Genomic DNA, 19,525 nt, shown 5'->3' on the forward strand with positions numbered 1-19,525 from the left:
GTTGAAAAGCAATAGCAGTTTTTAAAATTATCAAATTATTACTAAATCCTTTACCTAGAGTTTTGATCCTGATGGATATTGTGGTAAAAGCTGAAGTTTTGTTGTTTAAAAATATCTGTCAATGTCCAGTGAAACTTTTCTCTCTTGCTCCTCAAGTAGTTCAGAAGGTCACCATAGCAACAGTATTCAAATATCAAGTAGATTGGTCCTGAAATAGTTGGAAATGTAAATAGCCTGCTGCTATTTATAGCACCCTCCCCATTAAAACCCTAATGCTGCTTCATTTTCTCTCAGGATTAATCTGTGTTAAAACATCCCAAGCATCTCCTATTCCCAGGTGGATAAGCTGTACTGATAGGCACATAATGAGAATTTGTTTACTGACTGTAATGTCCCTTGGAAAGTCTGAGTAACTTTGTCCTTGTGGTGCATCTCTCAAACTGTTTTGAAAATTGCTTATCGAAACAAAAATCCTTGCCCATCCCAGTGGCAATGGGGAGGACAGTACAGGCTACAAGGATGCAGCATGTTTTCTAAACCATGCAGGGTTCAAGCAGGAGACGATTCCCATTAATTATCTGGATGGTGTGAATTTGTATCCTCTGACCTACATCCTTCCATCTATCTGTGCAACCTTCGTGCTCTGGAAAGATCCATTTTACTTTTCCCCAAGAAGACCACCTGAAACCTGAGAGTACTTTGGGTTCTAAAATGAGGGATAAATGAGGGATAGATGAGGGACATCCCATGCAAGGGGAGGTGTCTTAAGCAGAGCTGCAAGAGATGTATTTTAAGAGATGTATTTTCCTCCCTTGAGAAAGTGTCCTGACCTGCCACTGGCCAGGACACTTTCTCAAGAAAGGAAAAATGCATCCAAGTCCTGACCCAGGCAGGCTTGGATAAAAGCCATGACCAGCCAGCAGAGTTCAGAGTGGTCACACATCACTGCAAATCCTCACTCTGCCACCACCACTTCTGGCCCAGAAAGACTGACCACGAATCTGTGGATATTTCTGACAGAAGGCCACTGTCAAGCAAGGTAGGGCACACTGGAAAAAGCTGCAAAGTCTCTCAGAGGATGGATGGGAAAGTCTTGAGAACCATGTAAATACTGCTGAAAATGGCGCTGGGATAAGGCTGGAAGTGCTCCTGCCCTACTCTACCAGACTAAGCAGGTCTTCCCTGCCTGCTGTTCCTTTCTCCTGCCTGCACCATCACATCCTGCCCGCTGTTCCAGAAGGCAGTGGCAGTCTGTATATTTTTAAACCAGCTAAAGCTACTAAGAACAATCTATTTCTCTGCTTTCCTCTTACCCCTCACATGTCTGGGCCTGACAGTACTGTCACTGATGTAAACTGAAGAAACAACTGTTCTGCTTGATCTTTCTGACTAAATAAATAACTATGATGGAAAATCTGCCAAGCTTTTCAGTGCCAGGTGTTACAGTTCCTGATATGGACCTACACTGGGTAAAACCCTGGCATTTCCCAAGCTGATCTGTTCTTTAGCCTTTCTTCACCCCCTCTTGTTCAGCATTGGACTGGCCAGAGAAGCAGTTCTTGGGACAAGAATAGCTGTGTAAATTACCTCAATGACAACATGAGTCACACATTAATTAATCAATGATATTATCTCACTACTTTCATCTTAGCCTACCTTTGCTTATTTTTTTCATTCTTCAGTTTTGTTTCTACATTTGGTCCTTTAAAAGGTTGTCCCTCTTTCCATTATTTACTCCACTCATTCCTTTCTTTTGTGTCCCTCCTACCCCTGTAATTTTTCAGTTTCTTCTTTTTTCCTGTGTATCTTTTTGCTATTTTTATCCATTCATTGATGAGCCACATGAATAAAAAAAATTAAATTATAATTTCCTTTGTGAACATAATAATGTGTATACAAAGTCCCTGACACCAGATAAATTTTTCCTTTTCACTTAATAAACTGGCTTGTACCAGTGCCATCACCACCATAACAGGAAATCCTATTCTACAGAAGGACTGTTGTATCACTTCCTGCCAGTATAATCTGAAATGACCCTTTTCTGTACACATGCATGGCCTTAAATTTGCTTTCAGTTCGTCTTCATCTTATTTTGGGCCAGCACAGAACAGCAAAATTAGTCCTCGTTATTCTAGTGGTTTTAGTTGGTACTTTTCCACAATTTCAATTTACCTGACAGAGTACAAGCTCCTAGTAGGTTCACAATATTTTCATGGCTTCCAATGTGAGTCATCATTTTCAGCTCAGACATTAGAGCATCTTCTTCTGAAGCATCAGGTTTTTCTGTAAAAGCAATAATACAGATTTGTGAATCTCTGGCAAAGAAATGAAAATTTTAATGGTTGTGATGTTTTGTCACATGCAAATCTTAATTTCAAATTCATTGGACTGACAATACATTTGGGAACATCCTAAAAAAAAACTTTACAAAGTATAAAAAGATTCAGTCAAAGGTGGAAGCTAAATTTGTGTGTGAGTGCAGATCATTTGAGAGCTTGGGAAAGCAGTCATTAAATGTCAACATTTGTCATTCTTGGGCTGGCAAGGAATGACAGCAATATATTAAAGTGTTCCCAAGCACAGAAAAAATGGCAGACAGGCCTGTGGCACAGAAATGTCAAGAGAGGAAAATGGCAGCCATATGGCACACAACCAGCTGCAATCCAGCAGCTGAGAGGGCCACTCTGTGTTTCAGTGACAGCTTCAGTCTTGTTTTTCAGCGAGCATTTGGTGCTCACGACTTCAGTGAGTTGTGTACGTGAACCAGAATGATCAAGTCGAGCTTCCACAAAGACAGCCACAAAGGAGTGGGCCAAGGAAGCATAAAACTGATGGTTATGTGGAAATGGGGGATGAAAACCTGAATGGCAGTGCTGGCAGGAGGGGCTGTGTGGGCACACAGGTGGGCAGGGTGCTGGCATCAGTGTGAAGCTCATTCCAATATATAACAAAAGGTGTGTGAGGTGGATACTGGTCTCTTTTCCCAAGTAACAAGTCAAAGGATGAGGGGAAACACTTCACTTTGTGCCAGAGGACGATTAGATAGGATATTCAGAAAAATATCTTCACCAAAAGGGCTGTCAAGCACTGGAACAGGCTGCCCAGGGAAGTGGTTGAGTCACCATCCCTGAATGCATTTAAAAGATGTGCCACTGAGGAACTTGGTGTAGTGGTGAGCTTGACAGTGATGGTTAACAGATGGACTCAGTGATCCTAGAGATCTCTTCCAGTGCAAAGTACTCCAACATTCTGTGAACAGGGCTGTGATTAGTTGGGACACAGTGAGGCAGCCCTCCTCTGCTTTCTTCCAGGGAGGCTTGCTCGTGGACTCTGCTTTTGTGAGGAGTCCAGGCCATAGCAGAAAGGAGTGTTCGAGGTTTACTATCCTTATTCATAAGGAGAGATGGAAAGAAACTGGTTTGTGTCATCATGAAGAAAAAAGACCACACGAAATTGTGCTGGAAGTTTTGGAAACAAGCTAGCTCAGACACAGCAGGCAAAGGGATTGGCACAGCTAGGCAGCACTGCAAGAAAAAGGGGCCTCACACCAAGGGTCATAGTCACCAATATAACCAGCAGGCTAATCTGCACTGGGAATTTGTATTTTCACTCTTTAGAGGCTCCATACTTCCTCACACAACACACACCTTCTGTAGTGTGTAGGGCAAAATGCAATGTGCTGTGGGATGAAGACACTTCAGCATTACCTTTCCAAACTGAAACCAGGTTTTGAAAGCACTTTGAAAGGATTTTGAAGATAAGCATTTGTGAGGTGTAACTGCTAAAAGTTTTCTGTATAAGGGGGATTTCTAATGACTCTCCTACTTTGGAGTTACTAGAATACATCATTGCTTGTGGAAGGCACCAGAGTTGATCATACCTTTTAGCATTTTGACCGCGACCTGGACTGAATCTCCTGCATTGTTAATCCCATAAGCTGTTGCAGTCACTACTTTCCCAAAGGCCCCAGAACCAAGGACCTGTCCTACAAGACACAAAATGCCAATATTATTTGCTGCTGGTACAGCACAGACTACTGCTCCAGTATTGGGATTTACCTTATGGATTGCTCACCAAATTCCAGATTTTCCCTGGGAAATTCCCATTTTATATCATATTCAAATTCTCTGAAGTCGATGTAGATGTATTCATTATCTGATGGCCCTATCATCTGTATCATTTGCCACTGGCTTTCATATTTGAATTGCTTTGGAAGAAAAAAAACACACAGTGAAATAAGCCTTAGAGAAGAAACATCCTGGTAGGAACAAAAGAAGAATGGTCAGGTATTTATGTTTGCTTTTACCTTTTTGTATTTAGAAAAAATGAATACAAACAAAAAAGCGATCAAGAGGAGAAGAAATCCAATGGAGGCATAGGATGCAGCACTGTCCCGGGGTGAAGAAACAGCTCCTGCAACTTTAAAAGACACATGTTACTACCCACTGAAACAGAGTGTGTGTACAGCTGAAAATGCAAGGAGAACCCATAGTTAGCTCTGGCAGTCTGCAGCCCTCTCACACCCGAGCCTCCTCTGCACGGGGAGTGAGATGCAGCCATATGCAAAACAAGATGGGCAATGGGCATTAAGTTCTGGGTTATTCTGACATCTATTTTCATTAAAAAAAAAAGGAAAAAAAAAAAGCTAAATCCATTAATATACTGGAATGCATGGACATGTTGCTGTGATTCTTGGATTGAACTACCAACAAACAGGAATAAGGTGTTGATTGGTAAATGAGCATACAAACATGAGACCTACCCTCATATTTTGCTTGTTTCTAAAAGTATAGGTATTATGATTAGTTTCTATTCTAATTTCTACATGAATGCTCAAATTCTGGCAGTGGTCACAGCTTCTGTCCACTGTAGTCAAAAGCACCGAACTGCTTGTTCACCATGACAAAGGAAATCCCTGTACTGCAAATACCTGGGTGTTTCAAAACAACTCCTACTGCAACAGCATGCTCCCTCTTACTGAAATATTTTTCTCTATGGAATACATATGGTGTTGCAAGTACAAAGTGCAAATAATCATACTGACTTTCTGGTTCAATGAGGAAATAATCTGTGATTCCCTTGACAAGAAGAAAGACTACCTAACCAGGACTTAACCTTCTGTCACCTGCCTACAGCAGTTTAAGAAGGTCTCTTCCACAGAATTCCTACTTTCCAGACAGGGATTGAGCCCTCAATGGGTCTGTTGGCTCAACCATGATCTTGTTTGGATGTTCAGTGACCTCCATGTGGTGAGGAGAGCTCCCATGGGCATTTCTGGCAGCACCACAGGGACCTACAGGAAAGCAGCAAGGGATAGCACATGCCACCAGCTACCAAAGAGCCTTTAGCTCTTGCCAAAGATGATTCTTCCAGATTTCATGTAGGGATCACTAAAGTAAAATAAGAAATCAGCCTCAAACACTGCCATGGATCCATCCTGCACTTCCTATTTTTTTCTGTTTATTTTAATGAGGGCAGCCTCTGCTTTGGGCCTAGAGAAGAGAATTGTCTCCCATTCACCCACCATTGCTGATGCTGTGTACATAGAGAGCTTGTGTTTTACCTGCAATGCCATTGCACAGTCAGCCATTTAGCCAAATAAAAAGTATTGTAGGTTCTACCATGCCAGCTTTAGTAGAGAAAACCCATGCTAAAACACTGGCTTGTGGTACCTGACAGGTTAATGAAACTCTTTTCACAGGCTGAGCCAGCTGAGTTGTTTGCACAGCACTCCACTGAGAAGGTTGTTGCTGTCTCCTGTACATATAAAGCACTGCTTGAAATCCATGACCCCAGGGATCTCCTCTCTGGCAAGAAGTTCTGAATCCCCTCTGTGATTTCCTCTGTGCAGCTGAAAAAGGAAGCAGACCAGTTTTGATTTTTAGCTTTTTTTAGTGACATTTGCCAGGGGACAAGATGGGAAGTTACAAAACATGTCTTATGTGTGTGTTGGAAGTGAAGAAGGGAAGGGGTTTGTGTTTTGTCAGAGACAGAGTGAGACCTCTGGTCAGTGACCAGTCTCATTTTTGGTGATGGACATGGCAGGGTTAGCAGGGACTGAGCTGCCTCTTACTCTGGGCTCTCTGCCACTCTCCACCACTGCCCTGGCAGGGTACTTGCACTCCCTGAACTCTGGAACCTCTATCAATTTCCCAACTGACACCACCCCCCACACCTCATCTATTCCCACTGGTTTCATATTTGCCTCAAAACATTCAAACCGCTGAGCAGCTGCAAATGAGCCATGCTAATACTATAAATGCAGTATGAACCCAGAACAGAAGTTGTACCTCCTTTCCCTGAAGGCAAGCCACTTCACCCATGAAGTTTCTCTCACTCATGATGGAGAGCCTCCATCCACCCAGATGGACAGCATTAATGACTTATTTAAGGCCTGACATGTAGAAAGAGGGAACTTGACACTCAAGGGAAAGGTGGTCCACATAGATTATTTTGTCTTCTAGCTTTTCTATCATTCATCAACTTACTGTCTAATTTACTCTCCACATAAATAAATTAGGAGATAAGGAATAAATTTATTCAGCTCTACTCATAGCACTAGCTTCTACATTTGGAAGTTCCTCAGAAAAGATATGTCACAGCACTTTCTTCCCAGAAGGATGATTTAAGGAGTATTTAAAACCCACTCTCTGCATGGTTTTTTTCCTCTTCCATTTCTGCACAGATTGATATAAGGAAGCCTTTTAAGAGGTATGGATAAGAAAATTGTCTAGGTATTTTTTTATGTCTAGCTAAAATAAATACTTTAGAGTTTATCCACAATCTTACAAAGGAATATTTGACTTAGTATTCTTCTGCACCATGGGATTATTAGTTTTTTGGCATATCTAAGATAAAAATTGTAGAGTTCACAAATCAGGTCAAAGCTGTTTCATCATTTTTTTGAATTGTAGAGTCTGACTTGTTCCCCTAAATAAATAGAGGAAATGGAGACACTCTTACTAACTTTACTGGAAATACTCTTACTAACTTAACTGGAACCACTCTCCCTGACTTTAGTGGTTTTGGTAACAGGTCACCATAGCAGGTATTTTAACCAAAGCTTAACCAATTAATCAAGCCTGTATTAACCAATGCATTCCCTGAATCCCTATAACTTTGATAGGCTAAGAGAAAAAAAACTTAGATTGGACTTTGTTACCCCTTAACTGTTGATATAAACCCAGTGGGATCTACTTTGGTGCAAAGACACACATCTTTATAGACTTCATTTGATGGCAATAAAAAAAAGGGAAAACCTCTCCTAATTTTGGTGATTTGGTTTCCCTGGAGTAGGGGAACCAGTCAAATGCACACAGTGAATTGTGCATTTGCAACAAATAAAAAGAAAAAAAGTTGTTTACTTGGATGAGTTGAGTTCCAGACAGTTCCTCCAAACCCAGGATGAGGCAGGGTAACCTTCAGCAACACAGGAGATCTGCTTGAACAGCAGCTGCATCCTTATTTCAGGCTTTCCTGCAATGAGACAACACAAGGCCTAAGGACATGGCTTAGTGATATACTTGGGAGTGCTGGCTTAATGTTTGGAATCTATGTTCTCAAAAGATCTTTTTCAACCTAAACAATTCCATGATTCTGTAAGACAATTTCTGTCAGCACTTCAAGCGACAAAACCCTGTACACTTGTGTGCAAGTCATATCTGCTGAGGCCAAGGTCTGCTTCTCTTTCCAAAATAAAAACTGCATGTCCCAGTGAGATATGCTGGGTGTAACTCACAGTCCTCCACCTTCCTGGGTTTTGTGGATGGCAGTGTGGCAAGGCAAGGGGAGCAGCCACTTCTCTCTATAGGCACAGCCAGACCAAAACAATGGCACAGCCAAAATTAGAAAGCTTGACTTCTGCTTTTCTGACTCAGTCTAAGCAGCTGGCCCTAGGACTGCCCTGGCACTGAGGTTCTGGGTGTCCAGCTCACCAAAGTGTGCACAGAAGACCCTTGTATGAATTATATCTCACAAATAAAGGCCCCAGACCCGGAGCAAGGGAGAGATGCTGCAGTCATGTGGCAGAACTGAGATCACTGAGAGCATTGGTCAGGACTGTGCATGTGTGTGAATTGTGGGCAGGGGTGTATGAGGCACTGCAGCCCGAACATACAATTTATACACCAGAGATCTCCACACTAGCTACATTAACTCATAAATGCCATTAGAGAAAAAAATGTCGTAAACATGGCATAGAAATCTAATTCCTAATGGGGATAAGGTTTTCCTCCCAACTGTGTATCTCATGTGGTTTCTGCAGCACCCACACATGTTCCAGATTTTTAGAGATAGAGTTACTGTATTTTACCAAGTTTCTAGGCTTGTAATTTTCTTAAGAAGCATTAATTTTTCTCAATATGCAACTGATTCCTCATATTCTGTTTATGGCAGGCTAAAACGAAAAAAAAAACCAACTTTCTCCTCCTTTCTTTTTCCCCCATCCCTAACTGACACAAGAAATACAACCCACAAGCATCCAGTGTCTTTCTCTGACCCGGTGCCTGGATTTCAGCAGTGTAATGCAGTGTGAAGAGAATCATGATTTTGCCTTTTGATCCTCCATTTTAAGCAATAAATCTTTGTAAATGAAATAGGGAATAATAGGGAATGCCAAAAAAACACACCCCATAATAGCTCAATTTATACCAGTGACAAAATCCCAGACTTTGCCAAATCTTCAGCAATAGTTTTGTTACTTACTTCTCACATACAGAGTGAATTTTTTTGTCACAACCGTATCATCATTCTCAGCATAAAATACATATATCCCAGACTGGTGCTGATGGTTGCAGAACTTTGATGAAATGCTGTGGAACAAAGTCAAAAAAGGGAAAAGGACAACATATTGACTTGAAAATTTTTTCAATGCAGTTAAAATGCACATATATGTTTGAAACAATTCTGCATCATCTCATGAAGAATACAAAGGAAATGATTTTTGCTTAGAGAATATAAATCCCAGAATCTAACTGTGCTGGTGAGAAGATATTTTTTCCTTGCAGTATTGATTTAATTTTGCATTTTTCTCTCACTCTTCCTGGAGTGCACACTGGCTGTCAAGCTGTGATTTTGTTACTAGTTCATTGGATGACAAGACACACCCAGGCACATATGCTAAGACAGCAAAGGATCAAACTTTCTTCTCTCCAAGGAACTTTGATGGGAGTTTCTAGCTGATGTGATAGATTGTGTTAGGAAAAATCAGTGACAGGGAGGAACATAAGAGACAAACATTTCCAAAGAGAAAGATCTCACATAAGCTCAGGAAAGCGATCATCATCATAAGTTCATTGTCAATGAGATGAAACATCAACTCTCAAGGTCATTCTGCAAGAAAAAGCCAGCCTTTTACTAATCCCTATGGCCTTTGAGCCAGTGGATGGCAGAAAACCAAGACCCAAACCATGCCAGAGACAGCTTGTGACAATGGAGATGGCCAGGAGGGGTCTAACAAGTCTCTGGGCAGAAACTAACAACAAAGGGCTGCAGAGGATTAAAGATTCATGCCTGGCTGTTCTGTTCTGTCACCGATGTATGGGACATGGGATGAGGCAGGGAGAAGGGAATATGCCATTGTACAGTGATGGTATCCTATTTCTGTGTTTCCAACTAGGTTATTGCTGTAGGACAATTGTCAGCTTTGAATAGCAGATAGTGCAGTACATCAGCATTAGAAGAGCAACCTAAGAAAATCTCTCTCACGTGTAGTTGCTGACAATTTGGGGTTGGGTGTTTTTGCTGACAATTCAATGGTAACCATGTTGTGGGTCCCCAACTCTGTTTTAATGATAAAGGCAAGCAGGAACATCAGAGAGTTTGAAGAGAGAAGAAAAAAAAACCAAACAGATAGCCCATATCCGCAATATGCAAAGCAGGAGAAAGCAGTAATGAGATCAGTCTAGAGAACTGAAATCAGGATATTTCTCCTTAATCTAGATACATACAAAGGCACCAAGTATCACCTTGAAATTCTAAACCAGGAAAACTCCCCTTGAAGCCACTGGCAATTTTGTCTTTTGACTAAGGCCACACTTTCATATAGTTATTGACATTTGAATGTCTTGATCCAAAATGGCCTTAACGATGTCTCCAAACTCACGGATTTTTTAAAGTTAGAACCCTTTCAAGCCCCCTCAAAAAGAAACTGGAGACAGGAAAGAAAAAGAACCAATCCAAATATAATTAGTTGCTTTTGAAATCCCAGGTTGGAAGGATTATATCCTAATGAAATAATCAGAAAAAAAAATTAACACAGTATCTGCAATACCTGAAAATATAAGGGGATGTGAGCTAAGTACTATAAATTTAACAGACAACACTGTGTGTATGAAGAGTCATTAGCTCTTAGGGAGGAAGTGAAAATCAGTAGTGTGCTGAAACAGAGAGCCCACAAAAGCAAATAAAAAATGGAAATTCTGAAGGAATGTCTGAAAAGGTACTGTAAGCATAGTGACAGGAGAGATGGATCACTGGGTTTTGAAATGAAAAGCTGAAGAAAAATACGGAGTTAATTATTAAAATTTAATATGATCTTTTATCTGAAGGAATAATTTTACAAGACACTGGCAGAAATTAAAAGAATAAAAACAGGAAATGAAAAAGGATATGAAAGGAACAAAGTAGAAGTGCTGGGAGACAGGATTACACAGAAATCAACCAGAACATGCAAAGTGAGATTCACAATGTGTTTAGATATGTGATGACTTTTTTGTGTTGCTTTGAGAAACCTTCTGCTTTAAAATCTCACTAAAATATGGAAGACTACAGCTTTCAGGCAGAATCTCCTGACTTCCCCACCCCTTGCTGCTTCTGCGTACTTCAAACTGAATGAAATATGTACCCCTGCTCTTTGTCCTCAGGACAGAGACATATCTATCCAATGCTTGTATTCAGCCAAAATTGGATCGTTATGAGGGATGTCTGTACAAAACGATGTACTTGCCAGATGAAACAATCAGCAAATTCAAGTTTTTTCCCTCTATTTTATATTTCCATAACATAAAGAGGATGCAAATAAATGCAAAGAATAACTACCCAAAATAAACATAAAAAGTCCTGTTTGTCCAACAGCACTGTCAGACAAACGGCCGAGTTATCTGCCTGAAGAAACCACCAGGTCACGCCCCAGCAATGCTTGGTGGCTGTGGCCTGTGCCTGTGGCTGGGCCAGCCTGGACACACGGCTCCAGGGACACGAGCTGGCCTTTCCCCCATCCAGCAGGTGGTGATCAGCACTCAGCAACTGCTGCTCTTCGCTGCCATGGCTCTGAAGTGACTCATAAATCCCAGGCCAGCAGCTGCACCTTACTGGCTGATGACAGCTGCCTAAACCATTTCAAAAGTTCTCAATGTAATTACTGTTGGCACAGTCTGTAGCACCTAATTCTTATCTGCATTGAATTTACACCCACTGTCAATCATCCAAGCAAAACTGAGTCCTGCTGGTACAAGCTGTGAGGAGGGGTGTGTATCAGCTGCAAAGCAAATCAGCTCCCTGTTATCAGCTGGAGGGAGGTACCTATTGGACAAGGATGAGCAAACGCTCCTGGCTGTCCCCTGAGACCTCATTTCCAAAATCAGTCTTGTCACAAGGCACAGTTCTGCCAAGACAACGTCAGGCATTGCAGATTAGTCACCAACACCCACCCAGTGCTATCAAAGTTTGCTGACAGCCCTCACTTTATCAGCAGGGACAGAGTTCCTGTGGCCATTGCCAGGAGATGACAATTTGCTAACCTGAACTGAGCTGTCTCTGAACTTCACTGAAGTCTGACTCCAATACACAATCTGATGCAGATGAAAAGGCCAGTCTGTTGCAAAGATAACTTGACAAGCTAGTGGATAAAATCAAAGGCACCAAAATGCTATGGAAAGAAATCATTAAAAAGTGTAATCAAGGCTTTGACACAGCTTTATGTAGAAGATGACAGAGATTTTAAGAATATGAGAAGGAATCAGAGCTGCTGCATTAGCTCCTGCCTACAGCCTGCTCACTTTTAATGTAAAAACTTGAAAAGGGCAGCTTGGCTTTACTTTCATTGAGGTGAGTAAAAGCTGTTACCTGCAAAGCCGTGGGACTACTCTGAAAGAAACCCTGAAGGAAATTAGATAATGTTATCAAGGAATTAGAGAGCCTAGGGAATGGAGAAAACATTAGCCTTAAACAGGATTCCTGCCAGAAGTCCATTGTAGGAAATAACAGAAAAGGTAGATAACTAACAGGTTTATTCAAAACATGTTTTGCTGCAGCAGCGGAAGAATCCATGACCTGGCTAACGAGCAGAACGGCATGTTTCTGTGACACAGGCACGGGCCAGCAGGGCCCTGGGAACTGCAGCACCCTGCACTTGGTCTGCGCTGCTTGAAAGACACTGGGAACATCATCAACAACAGGATGACAAAATGGGAACATGCAGAACTTGTGATCCAGAATGAAAACTGCGACAGATCTGTAATTCAGAATTTATGTTAGAGAGAAGGGGAATGGTAAAATGCATATAAGCTTAAGGGTTGCTGGATGCATAATTTAGCAAAGGGTTTATTATAAATAGAGAATGAAGTGATTCTACAAGTTATCTGTGTGAACTGTTGTTCAAAGCCAAAATTATGTTTGAGTGCCTTTTGTTAACAGTCTCACCATGTAGGCCATTCATATTTTAAAACCACGGAGTAAAAAACATTGACAGTAAATGGTCCAAATGAGATGTAAAGAAGACACATTATTATATTAAATTATTACAAAATATTCAAATACCTGAGTCCATCCACACTGTAACTTTGTATACATGGAAATGTTTTATTGGAATACAGCCACATGCATCTAACTGGAGGATATGCTGTAAAGTTAACTTCAAAGCAAAACTCTTCCTCACCAATTTCAAAATCTTCTTTAGAGTCAGTTATATTTATAAATCCCTTTTCTGGAGAAAAAAATGAAAGAAAAATTGTATTAGAAAGGTTGGACTTTATTGAAGACATTTCAACATCTCTATGTTTTAAATTTTGGTTATCATAAGCAAAAACCATGTTACATCACAAAAGGTATCCTGTTAATCAAAATAAGATAATGCTTCAAAATAGTACTGGAATATTGTCACGGTGTTCAGCTGCAGACAAATGAGTTGAGCCTGATGAAGTTGCATATTTGGTCAGACCAGAGAAATTCCAAAATGGTCTGACATGTCTCTTCAGTCTAACCTACAAAGTCACATGTCCAATAATGTAATTATTTAGTTACGTTTGGGTGTGTATTCCAGGTGTAAAGAACTCCAATTCCTGGCTTTCTTTCTACAGGAACAAAACCAGGTGGCACCACCATCATAATCAGTAGTTCCTTCTCCTACCCTGAAATAAGCTGAAGATTTTGCAAATGAGTCTTGTAGCTGTTCCTTTATTTCTCCATTTAAATGAAATATATTTAATGCAAGATCAACATGGAAAAATGTTTTGAAGAGGTCCATGAACTATGTGCTGCTGGTATTTGCTCTGCTAAGGTGGGATCTGTTTCACCTAGTGGAGGTGTCAAAAGCTCTGTGATCCACCTAAGCTACTTGTTTGAACGCCTGATAAACTCAGTGGAATGAAAAAGGCATATTCAGATGAATCCCATCCTAAAGCAGAAAATGACAAAGATGTGCTGAGCCACTGCTGGAAATACTGTTTCTTGGCACTGACTGAAGAAGGAACTAAAGTTATAGCTGGGGCTAGATGTGTCATGGCTTGGAATGAATCCTGCCCAAAGAGACTGAAGAGCAGACATGGGGGGAGGCTGTCCTAAGGACACCAGTGGTGCCAGGATCAACTCTGTGAAGATCACAGAACCATATACCATATTGGAAGAGATGTGTAGTCAGACTCCTGCCCAGAGCAGATCCAGCTGGATGGGGTTGCTCAGAGCCACGTCCTGCTTGGTTTGGGTATCCCCAAGGACTGTACAACCTCTGGAAAATTTGGGGTGGTGTTTAATCAGCTACATGGTGAAAAACTACACTATAAAAATATTGCTGGACCTGTTTTTCCCTTTTTCTTCTGATTGTAACCCTATATTCTGCTTGGTGTTTTATCGGTCTTAGCCTACTTACTACTTGGAAACTCCCATAAAAACCACAAACATTTCAGTATTTCAAAACAAGAAACTATTGCTTTCATGAGTACTCTCTTATTTTTTGATGTTAAAGGCTTATTGATTTTATACATGGAGCCTTCATCTTTTGGTCCTCATCCTTCCAGGCAGCATATAATCTCTGAGTTTACTGTTAACAGCACAACCAGCCAAGAATAAAGATTTTCTCCAGAGAGCATATAAGGACCTTGGAGCAGTGTATGCCATTTCTCTGGAAAACAACTGAAAAAAAAGTAATTTCTTTATTGGAGGAGAAATAAAATGGCACATTATTGCTTGGTTTATGATTTTTGGCAGGCTTAAGTGTATTTTTGACTATTTACACTTAGCAATGACAAAGAGGTGAGATGAAACTCTTGAGGCTGAACAAGTGTCTGTATTCCTCATATTTCTGTGTTTTTTGCTTTTAATATAATGTGCTGCAAAATAACTTACATATTCCTTAAGTGAGCTTGTGTAGTGCTAAAAATTCTTTGTTTAGCAGTGGTGGAAACTGAACATAAGACCTGCAGTACCAAAGAGCCTCGCAGTTGCAGTTGTTGGCATGATCTCTGCTGTGCTTTGAAGTGGCCTAACCACCCTGCCTGACCTGATGGTCACACAAATTGGGATAAACTGGTGAGGTATCAATTACCAAAGAACAAATGAAAGCAGTCTGGCTGCAAGGCATCATTAGAGATTGGAAGAACACCCATCCATACAGCTATGAGAGCCAGGCTCCCCAGGCAATGGAGGGTGTGCCAACCAAATCAGTTTTCTCTTGGATAAGTTATACCATGAGGATTCCCAGTGAAGCTACAGGTGTTGAATCACGCACAGTGATGGTTTAAAGGTGGGATGCTGATTGTTTCAGAAACTGCTACCCTAAGACATGGGCAACTGAGTGAAATCTGTATCTGTATCACTGCTGGAATGGAATCTGCATTGTTAGCATAAATTCACACCCACAGTGATTGTCATTAACACATTAGGCTAAATGCTGGGATGGATCAGAAGCACAGGATATTCCTGTAGAACCTTGGAGAGAGAAGCATAGCTGTTAGCTTGGTATGACAACATCACCCACTTTAATCCACCATGTAAGTAAACAAATAGATTTTCTCACCAGCAAAGACAATGAACCCTCAGAAGTTTTGTTGGGATAAAGGGGTATTAAGGAGAACACAGACAATCAATATAGGCTGGTGCATTGTAGTGAAAAAAATACCCTGCTCAGAAATACAGCCTTCCAAGGACAGCAACTCAAATAATTCCCTCTGACTGTCACCCATGCTCACACCTGATAGTTCACAGATCCCAAAAGCCACTCTTTCTGACCTATGCACAGCCACTGATGAAAAAGAGGATCTTGCCCTACCTCTACAGTACACCCTCACCCCTATGTTCCTGTTTACCAAGGAGATGTGCGTAGAAAAAGGCACAGGTATTGCACTCAGTTATTGTAAACGGTGAGAGAACTTCCTGCTCAGTGGAAGGCAGAAGCTGAAAAGAGGATATTGTACTAGGAAAGTCATTTCTGAAGAGACTGGAGTAAGTATTCTCACTTCCTGCCATACCTGGCTTAGGTATTGTAAAGCCTGAGAGCAGCTACATCTGGGGTCAAACATACAGTGACTGCTTCAGAGAGCCTTGCTTTCAGGGCTAGAGGTTCCAGCTCCAGGCACACCAGTCATTGAATTACACCCTGTGCCTACTCCAGCAGCGTGGTCCTACCTACAGCTTTCCTTTTCATGCCTTGTTTCCAGACCTAGGCCTGTTTGTATATTTTTTCCATCTGAGAAACAAAGTTTGCAGCTGAGGCTGCTTTCAGCTAAATTCGACACTGCTGGCTTTTAAATCAGCATGTTGCTTAAGTAGAATGAGATTTGCTTTTTTAATTTATGGCTCTGTGGTGCACTGGCTGAGAGTCACCAACATGTGAGATGAATCCCAGCCTGTGATTCCAGAAGATCCCATTGGAACAGTCATACAGACTGCATATCTAAACACTGCCATTTCATTTCACCTCTAAAAGCACTGTCTTTTAAAGGGAATTATTTGAAAAGCAATATAAAGAAAAGGTTAATTGTATTCAGGTACCAGAATGACTCAGTTCAAATTAATCTCTTGGCTGGCCTGGATTGCTTGGAAGTGCAAACAGACTTTTTCCTCAGCAAGGGAACTACAAACATACAGTGCATATCTGCAAGTAAAGAACAGACACGTGGAAAACAAAGCAAAACAGCTGAGAGACAAAGTTAAGACCAGGGATTGGAATTACCTAGAACTGTGACCAAAGCAGTTTGGTTTGGATGAGCAGTAGAAGAGCAGGTGTAATGTCCACTGTCATTTCTTTCTGCTGCTGAAATAAACACATGCTGGACCCGAATTGCTGACAAGTCTCCTTGATATTCTAATCCTTCAAAGCAGCAACCCTGGTTTTCAACAGAGATTCACATTTAATTAGTTGATAGTGCCTGGTACAACCTATGTTAATGTATGCCCTGTCTTTTTACCTGCTCAACTTCTCTGTTTTCCAAAGATAGTTGTATTCTGAATTTATAATTATGGTGAACAGCTCTGCATCTGATCAGCAATGGCTCCCCAACCTTAAGTAGTAGTTCAGGTAAAGGTGCTGCCTGTCTTTCATTTAAATCTACAAAACCAAAACACAGACAGTGAAACAACCATAATTTTTCCTGGAAAATGCTCAGTTAAATCAACATTTTTTCTGCTAATTCTGTATAGATATTAATTTTTACATAGTAATGATAATTACCATAATAATGAAATTAGTAACCTTCATGGATTTAGATGTCTCAAAACAAATTTCGTCATGATTCACAAGACATCTCTAGGGCACAATGCAGCATAGAGCTTAGCTTGGGTTGGGTTTATTTAAAAAACAGACAAGCAAATCTGAGTGCTATATTAATTAATAATTATATATAAATATATATGTTTGAGAACACTTTGATGAGCTTTTCCATGCACACAGTCCTAAAAGCCTGAACAAAAAGTCAATACAAGTATAGCAAATATAGAAAGGCAGGAGGTTTTTTACAGAGACCACAAAGAGCTATTGAAATTAGGTTTAAAACACGTGACAGAGCAATGATATTCACTGTTAGCTTTATTCCAGTGATTACAAACAAATAGCTTAGACCAGAAATCATACTCAGATGGGTAGTGCAACTAACTTCAGCAGCAGCATCGAGCTCACATGCAAGCAAACCTTAGAGGGAAGTTACCTATTGTAAAGAGGCTGGTACATTCTCTGCCCAGGACATTGACTGCACAGCACCATATGTAAGTTTGAAATAATTCATGTTGCACCATCTGGATGCCATCTATTTCTCCAGTTTCTTCATGCCTTTTATAAGGGCAACTGCAATTACAAGCATAATTATTCATTGACTCATTTGGTTAACCGCAAGAAAATAAATCTGATAAATCTCTAAGCCATGAGAATATGCAAACAATAGTGGGAAAACTGGATCTCACATATTGAATAAAAAGGAACTAGCAAAGGTGAAGATAAGAAAGTAAAAATGTCACAGTCTGGGCAGAAATGTGAGCTGAAATGACCTGAATATGCTCAAACTGGCTCTTAGACAGGTAATTATGTGATTAAAATCCAGACAAGAGTAAAATCATAGAGGCTGAGCTTTCACACCACATCTCTGATTTCCTGGTGGTGGGAGGTGCTGCAAATCGAGTGGCATTAGGAGATCTATACCCTGAACTGCCATGCTGCGGAGAAAAGCATTATTGCCCCTGTAAATAGGATAAACTTTATATATTAATAGAATGGGAAAAATGATTTAGCTCACAAAATCACAACCTCTTGTCTTCTCAGCTCTGATACTCCTGGTGAAGCCCCCAGTGATGGGAAAAAGGGAAACATTGCATCATTTAAAAAAAGGGCAGAAAGGAAGACCATGGGAACTGTCAACCTGTCAGCCTCACATCTGGCCTGGGAAGGTCACAGAACAGACCCTCCTAGAAGCTCTGCTAAGGCCCAGGGAGGTGATTTGAAACTGTCAAATCATCTTGTTGAAGATGTACCTGCGTATTGCAGTGCACTCAGACTCCAAAGATGAGCTTTTATGGTCCTTTTCAATCTAAAGTGTTCTATGATTGTAAGATTCAAATTTTAAAACAATGTGAAAAACTAGGAGGAAACAAGATGCCTTTGATTTGCTCTTCATCAAAATATGAATCCAGAATAAAATTTCTAAACCAAGAGCTGGCAGTTTCCAAAAGAGCACGACAGTAAAAATTTCTAGGAAAAATGTGTTGCTGCACTTCAGAAGTGGATCATGTGGACATAGGTTTTCAACCAGCCTGTGAGTGTGCCAACTAGAAGAGCCTATCTCCAAAAATTCTGAATCAAAGGCTCTTCTTCAGTTATCTCCCTGACAGCTGAATAGGCACACTAAGCAGTCTAGAATCATGGAATCATTAAGATTGGAGAGGACCTCTGAGATCGAGTCAAACCATCAAACTAACTGTGCCATCTTCACCACTAAACCAGGTCTCCAAGTGCCACATTACAAGTTTTCTGAACACTTCCAGGGATGGTGATTCAATTGCTTCCTCTGGCAGCCTGTTCCAGTGCTTAGTAACCCTATCAGTGAAGAAATTGTTCCCAATATACAATCAAAACCTCCCCCGGCACATCATGAGGTCATCTCTTCTCACCCTGCCACTTTTTCTTCAGAAGATGGCAAACTTTCAGTCTAGGGATTCAACGTGCATATAAACATACACATACCTCTTTTCAGGTGTTTTGCAGAATATCCATTCCACAGAGGGCTGGGGGTAGCTCTCAGATATGCACTCGATAGAATCTGATTTTTCCCTTTTCCTGAAATAGGGTTTGGCTGGTTTTTCTGATAAAAATAATGCAAATGTTTAAGAAAGATGAAATAATTTTGAAACACTGTTTTGCTTATTTTGTAGTACATAAAGTTTCATAGCTGTGATTTGTTTCAGGAGTTTCAACACTGAGGGAACAGAAAATGGTTTAGCCTTAGGTGCACTGTGGGTTGGTCTCATGAGATTTTCAGCTTTGATTGCTAAATGCACAGCTTCCCTGCACCAAAGGCCTGCCTCTATATGCCAGGGGATAATCCTGAGGCTGATACTGAAAGGTGTTAATTTGCTGTGGTTGCTATTCCTTTCACTGGGCAGGAGCAACTGTGATTTTGAAATCACATCCTAAGCCCGTCTTTTGGTGGAGTACCTGTTGAGACTACAAAATCTGTGCACAAAATGGGGTTTGCTCAGTCAAATCAGATACATGATGGAGACAGAAGGGGTGATAATGACTTCTGATAACCAGCAAACTTCTCTGCTCTGCATCTGTAACCCAGAGGGAAATGATTCCTAGATAATTCCCAGTGTCCTGAACCTCTCA

The 19,525-nt window shown here is 40.8% G+C and overlaps 1 protein-coding gene across 1 annotated transcript in view; it reads right to left on the reverse strand.

The window, feature by feature from the left end:
* FLT3 (fms related receptor tyrosine kinase 3) overlaps nt 1-19,525 on the reverse strand; it is a 42,661-nt gene that overhangs the window by 6,029 nt on the left and 17,107 nt on the right. Inside the window, exons 5-17 of the mRNA XM_074535272.1 lie at nt 18,881-18,998; nt 17,355-17,491; nt 16,620-16,759; nt 16,385-16,538; nt 12,757-12,922; nt 8,704-8,810; nt 7,365-7,476; nt 5,673-5,851; nt 4,307-4,419; nt 4,075-4,207; nt 3,881-3,985; nt 2,173-2,283; nt 55-208 (exon numbers count right to left, since the gene is read on the reverse strand). Coding sequence (XP_074391373.1) covers nt 55-208; nt 2,173-2,283; nt 3,881-3,985; nt 4,075-4,207; nt 4,307-4,419; nt 5,673-5,851; nt 7,365-7,476; nt 8,704-8,810; nt 12,757-12,922; nt 16,385-16,538; nt 16,620-16,759; nt 17,355-17,491; nt 18,881-18,998 — 1,729 coding nt within the window. The remainder of the gene's footprint in view (nt 1-54; nt 209-2,172; nt 2,284-3,880; nt 3,986-4,074; nt 4,208-4,306; nt 4,420-5,672; nt 5,852-7,364; nt 7,477-8,703; nt 8,811-12,756; nt 12,923-16,384; nt 16,539-16,619; nt 16,760-17,354; nt 17,492-18,880; nt 18,999-19,525) is intronic.

This window comes from Zonotrichia albicollis, chromosome 2, assembly GCF_047830755.1.
Source record: "Zonotrichia albicollis isolate bZonAlb1 chromosome 2, bZonAlb1.hap1, whole genome shotgun sequence".
Taxonomy (NCBI): Eukaryota; Metazoa; Chordata; class Aves; order Passeriformes; family Passerellidae; genus Zonotrichia; species Zonotrichia albicollis.